We start from the raw sequence: 14,267 nt of genomic DNA on the forward strand, positions 1-14,267 counted from the left end.
AATTTTTATTATTTTTTTAATACACAGACATTGATTCAAATTGGGAAAATATAAATATATTTTGTTCAGCTGCTGACAGGTGTTTTGCTGTTTACGTCTTTAAATCACTTGGTACGCTAGGTTCAATGGCTTGATCGAGGACTTTTGTTTTGAAACTTAGCCAGCCACTATTTATTTTACGTCAAACTGTGACGTACGGCATGGCAACCGTTTACGAACAGTGGGGCAGTTTTATCGTTGTTTATTTTGTTAGGTATAATATTACTGTCGAGACGTTACGTGTACAAACGCAGTCTTAAATTGTAATTTATTATTGAAAGGTTTTGAGGATTGTTCGGTCCCATAGTAATGGTGGACATGGTGATAAAGGAAAAATAATGAAGTTTTGAGCGGCACGGCTGCGCGCGTTCACGAGGCGCCTCAGTTTTGCTTGAGATTCGCATAGGTGGTCAGCATCTGAAATCATTTTCAGTTTAAAAGTGTATGCTGGAAATGAATTTAAATATAAACGCCTAATCCATGAAGCAAATGTGGTCATCTGTTGCAGCCTCAGGAATTTCAATAATCTGGTAAGGACAAGGCACGCTTATTTTATAATAACAGTGTTTTTAAAACTGATGTTCATTAACCTGTCATAAAGTCTGCTGATCAGCCTCTTGATACTGATGTTAGGATGCTCTGGTTGTCATGGAAACACAGATTATTGAACTTAAACCAGTCTAACTTGATATTATCTCTCATCATTTGTAGTCTTTATATTCAGATATTTGTCTTGATTTTTTTCTTTCATTTCTTATAATCCGTAACCATATCTATCATTCATATTGTTACAATATCTAACTTTGTTACCCCTAAATCCATGTTTGAGTATAAAAGTATAAAAGTTTAAATGTTATGTATTTTTGCTTTATAATTCCATACTTACCATTTAAAATTCAACTTGCTAATATATATATCTAGATTACATTACATTACAGCATTTTGTCTTTTTCTCTACCTAGATATGGAGAAATACACAGCAAGTGTATGGCCACGTCTGGAGCCCTTCCTGATCGGGGTGATTCCCGCAGCACCCCCAAGCAAATTTAGCATGCACTATCTGCGCAAGATGGCCTGTTATGTTCGAACGCGGGACGGCTGCTTCCCCAGGCTCGGCTGGCATATGTGGCGACACATCGCCTGTGGCAAACTGCAGCTGGCAGAAGAGATTGCCTGGCTTTATTTTGAAACTTTTGATCTGTTAATGCCTCATACTTCAGAGAGGAGATTAGAGTGGGCAGAAGCTCTGTCTCAATGTCACACTCCTAAGGAACTTGAAAGGCAACGTGGTAAGGTAAGAACAAAATTGGTTTTGTGTGAAGGATAAAAAGATCTGTGTAATATTTAGAGTTTTAATAAGTATATTTTTTTCTTTTGAATTGTTTCTGTATGTCTGTTTTTAGTTGTCAGTGGACACACTGCAGTTCCTGCTCTTCCTGTATCTGCAGCAGCTGAACCGAATCTCTCTACGCACATCACTGATAGGAGAAGAGTGGCCAAGTTCACGATCACCCTCTACCTCCTCTGAAAGAGAAACCAAAATGAGCTCCCAAAATAAGGTGTGTGGTTAAGTCTTCCAAAAACATCTCATGTCATGTTTTACCTCAAAATCAAGAGCTACCTTAACAATTGTAATGCATTTTTAAATATTAATAATAATAATGATAATAAGCTATATAATATCACATTTGTGTCTGTATGAGCCAGGAAATGTCAGGGTTTCTCATGTGTAAGGAAGTCTGGGAGAAATAATTCTTATAAGGATTTTTTGTTCTCCCCTTCCAGAACTGGGATGACCAGGCTCATCTCGCTTTTATCCAAACACATCTCTCCGAGCTCTTGGAATTACTGTTGGAGCCTGGGCAACTGAGCAGTTCAGGACAGATTCTGCGTGACAGCCAGCTCACTCCAGAAGCCCTGGAGAGCCTCAGTCTGCTGCTGGAAGGATCTGTGAGCCCCAGCCGTAACGTGTATCCCATCCACAAGCTCCTTAGCCGCACACCACTTCAGTCTCCAGCTGGATTCTCCAAACTCAGCCGCACTTATTCTCTGCAGCAGTTTGAGGGCTTTCTGCGTCAGGCACTCTGTCTCAACCCTTTTGGCATAACCTCCTTCCCGCAGTCAGGCAAGAAACTGGCATGGGCCCTTCAAGGTATATTGGCAGTACTTAGAAATAATTTGGATGAATGAACATTAGTAGACCTCACAGAAAGAAAAAAAAACTAAAAATGTATAATATAACTTGTCTGGATTTGGTTGATTTAATTATCCATCAGCTTATTTTTTTAATGTATTTTCTAACGCTACATGTTTCCTTTTGCAGTAGAGGGCATCCTGAAGAAAGCCAAAATATTCAGGAACACCCACCTGGCTCCACTAGGAAGTCGACTGGTGCTCTTGTCACAAGTTTGCAAACAGACCTTGGCCAAGGACTCTGAGAAGCTGAATAATGCCAATGTCAAACTGCACCGTTGCAGTGATTCATTCATCTACCTTCTTTCCCCTCTGAGGTGAGAGGAATCTACTGTATTCATTGAGATCATAAATATGAGATTTAAAGTTGTTTCTTAGCTGATGTATACAACTGTAAAAAATAAGTATTTGACACATCAGCATTTTTATCATTAACTCTTTCACCGCCAGCATTTTTTTAAAAAGTTGCCAGCCAGCGCCAGCGTTTTTCATGATTTTCACCAAAGTTTAATGCCTTCCAGAAAATGTTCTTCTTTAAATATATAAACATACAATATACCAAATGAAAGAACAGACTATCTGCTTTCAAACAAAAAAACGTTTCATCCTACCTTCAGTGGTTCTTTTGTAATCAGCTTTTGAATATGGGTAGGTTTCTGCAAAAACACCACATTTTGCGCAAAAAGCAGAGATAATTCCATTTTTGTGACGGACTTTTCATAGAGATCCCATTCAGAGCGATCTTTAAAACAGACACGGACATGCAGCCGCTTGTCATAGGGCAATACTTGCGGGTTTAAAAAGTTGTGGAAGGGGATAATAGCGGTATTGCGGAAAGACGGAAAATCTCGTCATTGGCGGGGAAGCGTTTTCTCTTAATTGACGAGATATCTCGTCAATGGCGGTTAAAGAGTTAAGGAGAGTGGGCTATTGACACAAAATTTTCACCAGATGTAGCCAACAAGCCAAATATTGAATTCATACAAAGAAATCAGAACATTTAAGTATACAAGTTGAGTCATAATAAATAAAGTGAAATGACTGGGAATAAGTATTGAACACATGAAGAAAACAAGGTGCAAAATGGAAAGAATGTCAGGAGATCACCTGGAATTAACCCTTATTAGTTCACTAATCAGTACATACTATAGTCTTGTAAACTTGCTTTGGATAATGCCAACTAGCCTTACTTACAAGTAAAAGAATGCTGGTTATAGTCTGATCTCTACGTAATGATTTATTTCTGTTTATTTGTTCAGTACTAAATGTCTGTGTCCCTATCTTCCAGGTCTGTGACCCTGGATAAATGCAGGAATAGCACAGTGGTGCTGGGCCCGGTAGAGACCAGCGTCCACATTCAGAGCTGTGAGAATGTTCGGGTGGTGTGTGTTGCTGGCCGTCTGACTCTAGGTGCCTCCTTTCAATGCACAATCCACGCTCTAACACCGACTCGACCCCTCCTTCTTCCTGGGAATATCTCCCTGACTCTAGGTCCCTTCCACACACATTACCCCACCCTGGAGGACCACATGGCTAGCGTGGGCCTAGCAGTGGTTCCTAATTTATGGGACCAGCCACTGCTGTTCGGAGCAGAGGGTTCTGCCCCAGACACGGGTTGCTTTCGCATCCAGCCCCCCTCTGAGTTTAATCCATTGGTGATACCCTTTCAGATGAAAGGAGACAACTGTGAGATCCCTTGGGCCCTGCCAGCAGATTACCAGAAGGCAGTGGAGAGTCGGGAGCAGGCGGTTCAGGAATGGCAGAAGACTGTGAAGGATGCACACTTGAATAAGTGAGTTCAGATTTTGTTCCTCTCAGCGCTGCTGTACTGTTTTTTTTTTTATATTTTACACATTGACATTATATTAGTGATGCACCAAAAAAAGAAAATGTATGGTCAAAACTAAAACCTGAAAGTAAAACTTTTTGTTTTATAGATAAGTCAATCTATCTTATGAATCATATTTTTATCTATTTATGATTCTTAGCTGTTTTTTAAATCATTTTGGTGCATTCCCCCAAATTAAGTATTTAACCTGTGTTTACCCTGTGTAATGCAATATTAACTGTATTAATGTGTTATGTCTGTGTTGTCCTAAGGGATCAGCGACGTCAGTTTCAGGCTTTAGTAGAGCAAAAGTTTCATGAGTGGTTGCTCGAGACGGGACAAAGACAAGAGCTGGACAGCCTTCTTCCTCCTACTCTCACCTCTTCTACCTCTGTGGACCATTGGCCTTCCAGCCACACCTCTAGCTCTGCACTTCATCCACTGAAAGAGCAATCACCTGAACAGGCAGTGGGACAAACACCTACTGTTTGCTAAGACAATAGCTAAACATTTGGAGCTTCAGTCATGTGTAGCTACGGTTCCCCTTCTTTTCCAAAAAACTGATTCATGAATGCTGTAAGGGTACGAAAACTGTCAACATTTTTGTTGTAAGGCACTTGAAGGATTGACTATTTCTGTAGAAATGCTGTATGAATTGTTTTTATGATCTGGACAGGGACATTATTGTTTCCCTTCATGCTGTAGTTGGCATTTAGCTGGTACTTGCACCTTTTGCCTTACATTAGTACAGGGTTTGTTAGATTCTGATATATGTATTATTGCTTTGTGTACGATACTTTACGTCAAAAACTGTATTATGTTACACATGACTGTAGAGGTTTATATGCCCTTGTCATCCAAATTGGTTTTGTTTAATTAAACGAGGGAAGGGAACTGTTATCTCCCATATAAATATACAGGGAACAGAGATGTGGATGTAAAGGCATGTACTGTAATTATTGACAAACATGTGGACTTATTCCATATGCTCACTGAAGAGTTTGCAGCTATTTTTCCTTAACATTTTCAGCCAGTATGAATTAAAATGTTTTATTTTTATTTTTTGCTGTCTGTTCATAATGCATTATTTTGTAGCACTATTATTATACATTCACAATATAGATGCCAACAACAAAGTCACTTAAAATGTCTCTTGAATGTATTAAATCAGTGTTCAAATATTTAATTAATAACCAAGAGTTTATATACTGATCATTATAGACAGCACTGTAATGGCAACTTGAGGGTGAAATAAGTTCAGGTGTTTAATAAAACAATTTCATACCAATTTTATATTTGTACTCTGAACCACATGATAAGGTTATCTAGACTACAAATGTAAAAAAAATATATATATGATTAAATATAGCTTTTTCTTGCTTTTAAGATACAGTGTAGAATCTATTAGGGCTGCATAACAAGTAATCGTTTGCAGAATAAAAGTTTTTGTTTACATCATATATGTGTGTGTTGTGTATAATAATTATGTATAGATAAATACACAGACATGCATGTATAATTTTTTGGAAAAAAGTGTATATATTAAGTATTCATGTTTATATATATTATTCACAATACACACACACACACACACACACACACACAAATAAATGATGTAAATAAAAACGTTTATTCTGCAAATGATTAGTTGTTATGCAGCCCTAGAATCCATATTTAATTGGTAGACTTGAGGCTGAGCATTTTCATATAAGCTTACATTTACCAATAGCTCCAGAAGAGCTGAGCCAGGCTAATGGGTGCCATTTAGTATGGCAGAATACAATTCAATGCATCTGGGCTCTTCATCTGGCACTGCTCTTGGCATAAGGTTCTGGCCAGTGTGCTGTTATGGTTTAGGTTGGTATGGGCGTAGGCTGCAGGGCTGTTGCAGCGAGGGCAGCACACAGGGGGTGAATGAATGCCTGTGCCAGGCTGGTCATTATTCTTTAATCCCTATTTGCTTTTCTGGAAAAAACTGAATAGTGCCAGAACCACTGACTCAATTTTTGGATCTCATTTTCATGACAAAGCGTTTATCCGACCACTCCCCTTGTCATTTTGACATTGGGGGCAAAATATTTAAACAGCTAAACATTCAGCCTGGATGACAGACACTCTACCTAGGCAACCCTAAATACAGCATCCAAGATGGGCAGGGTGAGTACTCTTGGAGATTCCTCAGGACAAATACATTCTTTAGTGGATACCTTATGACATTAAGAATTATGTGGACTTGAATGATGATATTGACATTTATAACATATGTTTTATTGGAGGTTTAACTGCCATTTTATTAGCATAAATGTTAGAAAGTGATAATAATGCTGCTCAACACTGTGTTGATGTCCCTCAGATTGTGTTTTTTGAGGACAAGAATTTTCAGGGTCGTCGCTATGAGTGTGACAGCGACTGCTCAGACTTCCATACCTATCTGAGCCGCTGCAACTCTATTCGCGTGGAGAATGGTGCCTGGGTGGTTTATGAGCGGCCCAACTACATGGGTAACCAGTATGTGTTGACCAGGGGGGAATATCCTGAATTTCAGCGCTGGATGGGACTCAATGACCATCTCAGTTCCTGCAAGATCATCCGCTCTGTAAGTCTACTTCGCCTGTGTTATTCATTGTGTCCTGTTGAGGCTAAAGCTCAGATTTTAAAGGGTAGTTCAACCAAAAATTCTGCTATCATTTATTCACCTTAATGTTCAGTTTAGTTCCTTTTATTTAACCAGGTTAAAATAAAGTATCCAATCCAGAAGTTTAGTATCCGATTTGGATAGTTGCTATAATTCATTTTCCTACGTAAGAAAGTCATACAGGTTTGTAACATGACAGTATGTAAATGATGGGTGAACTATCCCTTAAAATAAAGAACAGTGTGCAAGGTTTAGGACGATTGTGAAGCAGTTTTATAATGCTGTGTTTAACTAGAATTGCATTTGATTTTACTAGGTTAAAACACAATCAAAACCTGTAACGATACACATAGTGGTAGGTCAATCATAGATCTTTTGTAACTGTCTGGTTAACCTAATTAGACTTGAAAGCTTTAGTCAATGGATCAATATCCATACGTCCTACTATATTTCAATTAGTCTTACTGAAAGGCTGCACATTTGCACAGTATAAGCCAATTTTGTATCAATCAATGGAGATCCTAAATTAAATAAAATATTGCCAGGCATTACAATTTTGAAAAATAGTTAGAGGCGATCTTCCCTAACACTGACACAACTTTATAAAAAAACTTTTTTTAATATATATTATCATGTAGACTGCTCCACAGTAAACAAGATAAAAAGACTTACAGTACAAAACGCATAAAACATGCTGCAGCTGATGTACATTTCATCACATAGTCTGTACCCCTTTTACTTCAATCCCTACTCTCTGACCCACATACATACAGTAAACTTTTCTCCCCCTTCTCCTAACCAAACCCATAATCCCCCCCAACTCATTTGTCCCACTTCCTCTGCAGACAAGTGGAATGCAGTACAAAGTTCAATTGTACGACAAGCCCGATTTCACAGGCCAGGCCATAGAGGCTGTGGATGACTGTCCATCTGTGCCGGAGAGATATCGCCTGAGAGAGGTCCATTCCTGCAAAGTTCTGGATGGCTACTGGATTTTCTACGAACATCCCAACTACCGCGGCCACCAGTACTTCCTGGAAAAGGGCAACTACCGCAAACCAGTGGAGTGGGGCGCAGTCTGTCCAACCGTGCAGTCCTTCAGACGCTTCACCGAGTGACCTCGGGCTTTTAGCGGTCATATTGCATGACCCGCTCTTGTCCCTGCCCCATAATATTTTGGCTAATTTTCTGTGGCTTCATCTGAAGTCCCAGCTGAAATAAAGTTTTGCTGGCGACTCACTCTGCAGCATATTTTTCTGTACTTTTGATTGTATTTTTCTCCACGATAGTTATTAACAATGTTGTGCACACACTTTTATCTAATATACATATTAGAGGATTGGCCTTAGATCCAGAGTTACAGGGTGGAGATTAAGGTGAGTGCCGAATGAGAAACAATTTCCACCTCCACCAATGAGCATCAATTCGGCCCCCTCAGAATCCAGCAGCTCAGAGCAGAATGAATGCAGCATAAGAGGCCAAGGCACAGCTGACTGGAAAATTAAAACAGATATATAAAAAAGATAGAAAGCATAACATTTTTATTTTTGTGAAACAAGAGCAACCAATATTTATGATTAATAGAAACAAATGTATGGTTCACACATATCATGAAAATCTGACTTTTCATGTTTAAATGCTATAATCGGGTGCTTTTAACTTCAGTGCTTGTATTAACCTAGATAATATGAAAAAGGAACAATCCAGTAACTTAGTTTTGGTAGACCATTTTCTGCAAGCATGTGAAAAAATAGATCATTAAAATTTGGCTCCCCCTGTGATGTCAGAAGGGGTAATACCGCTCCCCTTAATCTGCACTATCCAACCACGGCACTGCCATTTAGTGCAGAGATCAGCTCATTTGAAATTTTAACATGCTATAATAAATTATCTTTATGGTATTTTGAGCTAAAACTTCACATACGTACTCTGGGGACACCAAAGATTTATTTGAAATCTTAAAAAAGGCTGTTCAAATGTCCCCTTTTAAACCTTCAATGATAAATCAAATTTAAGCAACCATATGAGCCATTTCATAGTAAACCAATTCGTGTGAGCACATGGACTTACAGTATCCAGCTGTATCTCCACGCAAGCCCCAGTAGTCAAATTTATTACAGCAACTCCTGGTACTCCATCAGCTTGAAGCCAAACTCCACCAACCACAACCAAATTTTCATTGATTACATGAGCCGAGTGAGAGTATCTAAAATAAAACAGAAGCAAAAACTGTCACACATCTTTTTGATACAATTGTTTTAACTAAATTTTAGTCTAAAACAGCAAAAAAAAAACAAAAAAAAAAAACAATCAACACACTGTATATATACACACTTGAGTCAAATACTTTTTGAATTAATAAAATATAAATACAAAAAGGAAGTAAACCTGGGCACTGGGGATGGATGTAAAATAATTTTCTCCCAGCAGAAACCTGAAGATGTGGGTCTCAGGTGGAAAGCATCACCGAGAGGTCTTCCACTTTTACCTAAACCTCCAAATACCACAAGCCCCCCTCTATAGGGACATGCTGAATGTGAATGACGGGCTTCTGGGACGATACCATCAACGGGAATCTGTATGAAACACCAAACTCTTTGTATGAATGCTTGGAAGTTGCTACTCTTGTGCACATCACAAACATTTTGTTTACAGCATTATATAGTGCAAGACCATACCTCGGTCCAATGGTTGTTCTCCAAACACAGAAAATGTGCATCACCCAGAACCGGATCTTTATCAGTACGTCCTCCAAACACAAATAGAAAGGTCTTGTCTGGAAGAATGAGATCATAAATTAAATTTAGGCTTTTAAATTATTAGAATAAACTAAAATGATTATGTGCATAATATTATTAATCTTACCTCCATGACTTATGCAGGTTGATGTGTGGCGCCATCTGGGTTTTGGACCAATGCCGGTACAAACCATGTTTTTAAATGACAGTTGTACTGTGCTTTGAGATGGCTGATCACCAAGGTCAAAGGTCACCGACACAACACTGCCTACTGGATTGAGTGGAGAAGTTCTGCCGCCGAGCAGGACAGCTCCTCCACCAGGTACAGGGGTCAGTGTCTGATAAACACTCACCACTGGGAAGAAATGCCATAACCAATAGTCTCATGACTAACAAGCTAGGTCTGTGATGATACATATTTCACAGACAAAGTGTAATTCTAAAAGTGTTAGTGGAGCACACTAGTTGGTTAAAAGTAACTGCCACAATGTCCCATAAAAAGTTAAGGACTAGCAACATGTATTTTTTTATGGTCCTCACTTGAAGTTAAATGTCAAATTCCCTGACTTTCATTGACTAAAAAGCTACATTTCCATGACCTAATCCAGGATGCCATGAGCCTGGATAATGTAGTGTACATTGTGCATTTATAAAAATGTAGCTTAAGTGCATGAAAAATAAATAAACAGTGCCCATAAACAGCCGTTTAAATTGTCTCACTTGAAATCAGTAGGCTTGGACCCGGAAATAGTATTCCTTACGTCACAACAAGTGCATTACATTTTCATAAATGGAAACTTAAATTTAAAGCAACAAACAAAAATCCCTGATATTCCATGACTTGGATAAAAATATATTCCCTGACTTTCAATGTCTGGAATAGACCTTTAAAATTCCATGATATTCCAGAAATTTCATGACCTGTTATTTACAGGTGTCATTTCATTTAATCATTTGTCACGTACAGAAACTTTCAAACGGCATGCAAATAAACAGGCACTTTTATATATAGTGTGCATTGCATTAACCAAAATTTAAATGAGGTAAATGAATGACAGCAAAACAACTCACCTCTGTCTCCCTGAGGGTACACGCTGGCACATTTCCAGCCAGCTTGCTCTTTGATCAGGACCCTGGCTGCTGTGTCTCTTCCTGCTCTTCCACTGCCTCCAGTAAGAAGGATTAGCCCAGATCCCAGCACAGCAGAGGCCATACCTACAGCCTCCACACATGCAGACCCGCTCACAGGCTTCACGGACAGAGGAGGATTCCTGAGCCACTGAGGAGTCATGCGAGGGATAGACGGCACTAGAAGAAATTAGACATTAAACACTATGTAAACAATGCAATAAAGCCAACTACAGTATATCAATTTCTGTATAGCAAAAACTATGGCCTTAAAGGACACATTATACTTCCTTGCAGGGCCTACATTGTAGGCCACGTTAGAAACAAATAATAACCAGAAAGGATCACAATACATATATTTTGTAATTGTGAAAATTGTGTAACTTTTCTTGTCATAATGTATATACAAAAATGTTTTAATCAACATATAAAAAGGCAATGGATTGCATTAAGATCCAAGCATTGGTAAAAAATTATGCACAATATCAGGTGCAGCTACACTGTAAAAAAATCTTTAATTTCAACTTTCTTGACTTGTGGGGAGTTGCTATAAATTATAAAAATCAAGTTAAAATAACTAAAATAAATTATAAAAATAAAGAAGTCAGGTTTACATTTTTTACATGACTAAATAAAAAAGTAAAAAAAAAATCATGAACCCATTATTCTAGATAAAAGTTATATTTATCAAATTTGACTCAACCATGAGTTACAAAACAACCCCAAATTGGGGTCTTTTCAACCTATTTTTTTGTGTATAACACTGTTGTAACTCTTTTTATTGGCTGGTGTAATAAAAAAACAGAACAGATTGTTTTCTATGAGTGAACGCACACAGGCACCACCTGTGACTCAGGACACTGCTCAAATCCCTACCACAGAACGCCACTAACATAGTTTAACATTTAAAATAACATCATATTTGTCCCAAATTGTTAGCGATTAACATTGGCTGCTAAAGTATATTTAGCATTTTGAAGTTGACGCTATATGACTAATCTCGCTCTATAGACGGTTTCAGCAGTAACAACATAAACACGCGGCTTTCGTGGTCATCACGTAACTTCTGGTAAACTCTGCGAAGTATAAATAACAACAAAGTCCTTTTAAAGTAGTTTATTTATATAACAAGCAAAATAAACAACACGTAGATTACATAGGAACCCAAAACATTTGTTATTTTCGACAAGGTATTTGTTTAAGAGTTCAGTTTCAGCAACTAGTCAGACCATTAAACAAACAAAAACCGGAAGTAAAGTTCGTACTAGACGCTTCTCGCGTCACGCACGTGCGCCAGATGAAACGGTTTATATAATGTGCACTTCCGGTGTACGACCCCCTTTAACCTCTATACCACCCCATTACTACACATGACAGAAATATCTCACTGGTACTTACCTTTTGGTAGCGTGAGAAGGGCTTGACTGGTCATAGAGCCTTTTGAGGCAGTAAGGATGAAGTAATGAGAACATTTCTGGTGCCATTCCTGATATCAGAAATAACAACAGGCCTGAGATCAAGCATTACAGGTTAGAGACCACAAATAATCTTTTTGGATGATGAGTCCATTTCCTCACTTCAAACTCATCAAAAGGTTCCAGTCCCTCGACTCTCTGTTTCTCATCCTCATGAAGAAGATCAAGGTAAAACTCATTCATGTCCAGACAGACACATTTCTCCCAACCCTGTGACAGTCAGGTTATGATCAGTTATTGATATTAGACATATCAGTTATTAAAGCTAAAAGATCAATGATGTGTCACAACCCTGATCTGTGTAATGTGCATATTTTATTTATGGTGGCTTGATACAGGCAACACACTATTATTGTACCAATGCTGGTTAGGGTTGTCACTCATACCTGCTGTATGAATCTTTGAGTCTGAGCATTGCTGTCTGGATACTGTTTGAGTGCGTGTATTGTTGAGTTAAGCTTCAGGAAGTGATTTTGCATGACCTGGCCAAAAGGGTCATCGGGGTGGATCTGCTCGTACATCACAAACAAAGATTGTGGGAGGAGCTTGGCAGCCCAGCCGATCACAGCATCTGACCTGAATTGAAACAGCAAAAAACTGTTAAAGATAACACTTTTATATGTGTCTTGTATGATACGTGTGTCATGTTGGAAGGTGGAGGTGTCTGAAAAAAGCACCAAAACACTAAGTGCTCCTTCACCTAACTCTTGAAGATGACACACACACAAAATATTTGTGTTAGTCCTTACCACTGGGTTTCCATGTAGGTCAGCACCACCTCTGAAAGAACAAGTGTGGGAACATCCCTCTGCAGTCCAGCTTTGTTCAGAGTCGCCTCCACTTCCTGCTCCTTCCTGACATCCACACCCAGAAGATTGTAATGACCACTTCTGATGAACACACCATCTACATATAGGCAAGCAACAGAGTCATATTTGGATAATTGCTTAAATAAGCAGTAATAATATTTGGGTTTGACAACAATAGGAGCAAGTTTTGGTCCATTACAAAAAAACTTCGTAGTTTCTAAAAAACAAAAGAACAAAAAGTTATGGCTGTCCTCCACAATATAAGCTGATTCGACATGATAAAATAACTTGAACAACTAAATGTCATAAATGGTTAGATATCCTGGTAAGCAACGCATTAAGGATATGAGTGATACAGTAAATGTCCTACTAGTCTGTTGAGTTGAGACAGACTCCCAATCTGGCAACGCATCCATCAGGCAAGCATTGCTACTGATCAAGGCAGCCTTGCGTTGGGCAACTTCTGGAAAGTCAACCTCAAAAACCGTGACGCTTTTAAGAGCTCCTTCCACATATAGTCGGAAAAACAGGGAGTCAAACCCTGCCCCTAGCGACAGAATCTGAGATTAAAAGAAGAGATTATCAGGATACATCCACAAACCAAAAACCACACACATTGACAAAAATTGGTTTATCCTACCTGCCTCCTCAAGCAGGATTCTGTGGCATAAAAAAACTGCTTCACACAGTGATCGACTGCTTTCATGCGTACATAATAACCTCTGTTGAAAAAACAGCATACACATACATAGCAGAAAGGTAATAATCTGTATTTTAGAGATCATCACTATAAAAGGAAATACGATCTCTATAACTCAGGGTATTGCAATAAAAGATTAACAAATCTGATTGGTTGTAAACTTTTACCTGTTGATCAGTGGAGCTCTTCTTGACACCTTGCACACAAAATGCTTCAGGAACTGATCATTGAAGTAACCCTGTGCAGCTGCTGACACTTTACTGACCACACTGCTGTCATTGGTCCCCTGTACCTGAAAAACAGACCCATTGTGTTTAATACAGGTTTTAATATTTGGACCTCTAATATTTGGGAAGCCATTATGTGTATTTATTCTATTCCATTAAATACCTAGACAAGACATTTAAAAAATCTAGAAAAACATGTGTTTTGACAAGTTAACGGTGGAATTTTAATGTAAGTTTTACAGATCTGTTATCCACAAAAACGCTTCTGTTTAAACTGTTCTGTTTAAACGACACCGACTTACAGCCACATCCTTTCCCTGCTCTTTTTTGCTGTTGATCACTGGCATCACTCTTAACACACGTGGATTTGTGGAAGCCGAAAACAAGCATAAAAGCGGAAGTGGTTCGATTATACCGATGCATGCACATCATTCTATGACAAAAGTCGTACCATTATAACTGTACATTAAAATATGGAATATAATAAATATTAAA

General features: G+C 38.5%; 3 protein-coding genes across 4 annotated transcripts; 2 read left to right on the forward strand and 1 right to left on the reverse strand.

The window, feature by feature from the left end:
* The first annotated feature begins 195 nt into the window (after positions 1 to 195).
* Positions 196 to 5,119, forward strand: tbccd1 (TBCC domain containing 1). Its single transcript, XM_065251634.1, has 7 exons — positions 196 to 569; positions 1,002 to 1,333; positions 1,443 to 1,598; positions 1,825 to 2,191; positions 2,363 to 2,549; positions 3,521 to 4,024; positions 4,333 to 5,119. The coding sequence occupies exons 2-7, from the start codon at positions 1,004 to 1,006 to the stop codon at positions 4,553 to 4,555; spliced, it is 1,767 nt and encodes a 588-aa protein (XP_065107706.1). The 5' UTR covers positions 196 to 569; positions 1,002 to 1,003; the 3' UTR covers positions 4,556 to 5,119.
* A 633-nt stretch (positions 5,120 to 5,752) lies between these two features.
* Positions 5,753 to 7,825, forward strand: crygs2 (crystallin, gamma S2). Of its 2 annotated transcripts, XM_065292499.2 has the most exons (3): positions 5,753 to 6,217; positions 6,414 to 6,656; positions 7,541 to 7,825. In XM_065292499.2, exons 1-3 carry the CDS (start codon positions 6,209 to 6,211, stop codon positions 7,811 to 7,813), a joined length of 525 nt encoding a protein of 174 aa, XP_065148571.1. In that variant the 5' UTR covers positions 5,753 to 6,208; the 3' UTR covers positions 7,814 to 7,825. The 2 variants fall into 2 exon arrangements, with proteins under 2 accessions (XP_065148571.1, XP_065148570.2); XM_065292498.2 differs by having other exon boundaries at positions 5,753 to 6,656.
* A 196-nt stretch (positions 7,826 to 8,021) lies between these two features.
* lcmt2 (leucine carboxyl methyltransferase 2) lies at positions 8,022 to 14,177 on the reverse strand. Its single transcript, XM_065251631.2, has 14 exons — positions 14,075 to 14,177; positions 13,713 to 13,837; positions 13,486 to 13,567; positions 13,216 to 13,405; positions 12,786 to 12,942; positions 12,423 to 12,612; positions 12,139 to 12,246; positions 11,960 to 12,047; positions 10,505 to 10,741; positions 9,561 to 9,788; positions 9,374 to 9,471; positions 9,084 to 9,271; positions 8,766 to 8,901; positions 8,022 to 8,188 (listed from the first exon to the last, which is right to left on the reverse strand). The coding sequence occupies exons 1-14, from the start codon at positions 14,117 to 14,119 to the stop codon at positions 8,027 to 8,029; spliced, it is 2,034 nt and encodes a 677-aa protein (XP_065107703.1). The 5' UTR covers positions 14,120 to 14,177; the 3' UTR covers positions 8,022 to 8,026.
* Between the last annotated feature and the right edge of the window lie 90 nt (positions 14,178 to 14,267).

This window comes from Paramisgurnus dabryanus, chromosome 15, assembly GCF_030506205.2.
Source record: "Paramisgurnus dabryanus chromosome 15, PD_genome_1.1, whole genome shotgun sequence".
Classification (NCBI taxonomy): Eukaryota; Metazoa; Chordata; class Actinopteri; order Cypriniformes; family Cobitidae; genus Paramisgurnus; species Paramisgurnus dabryanus.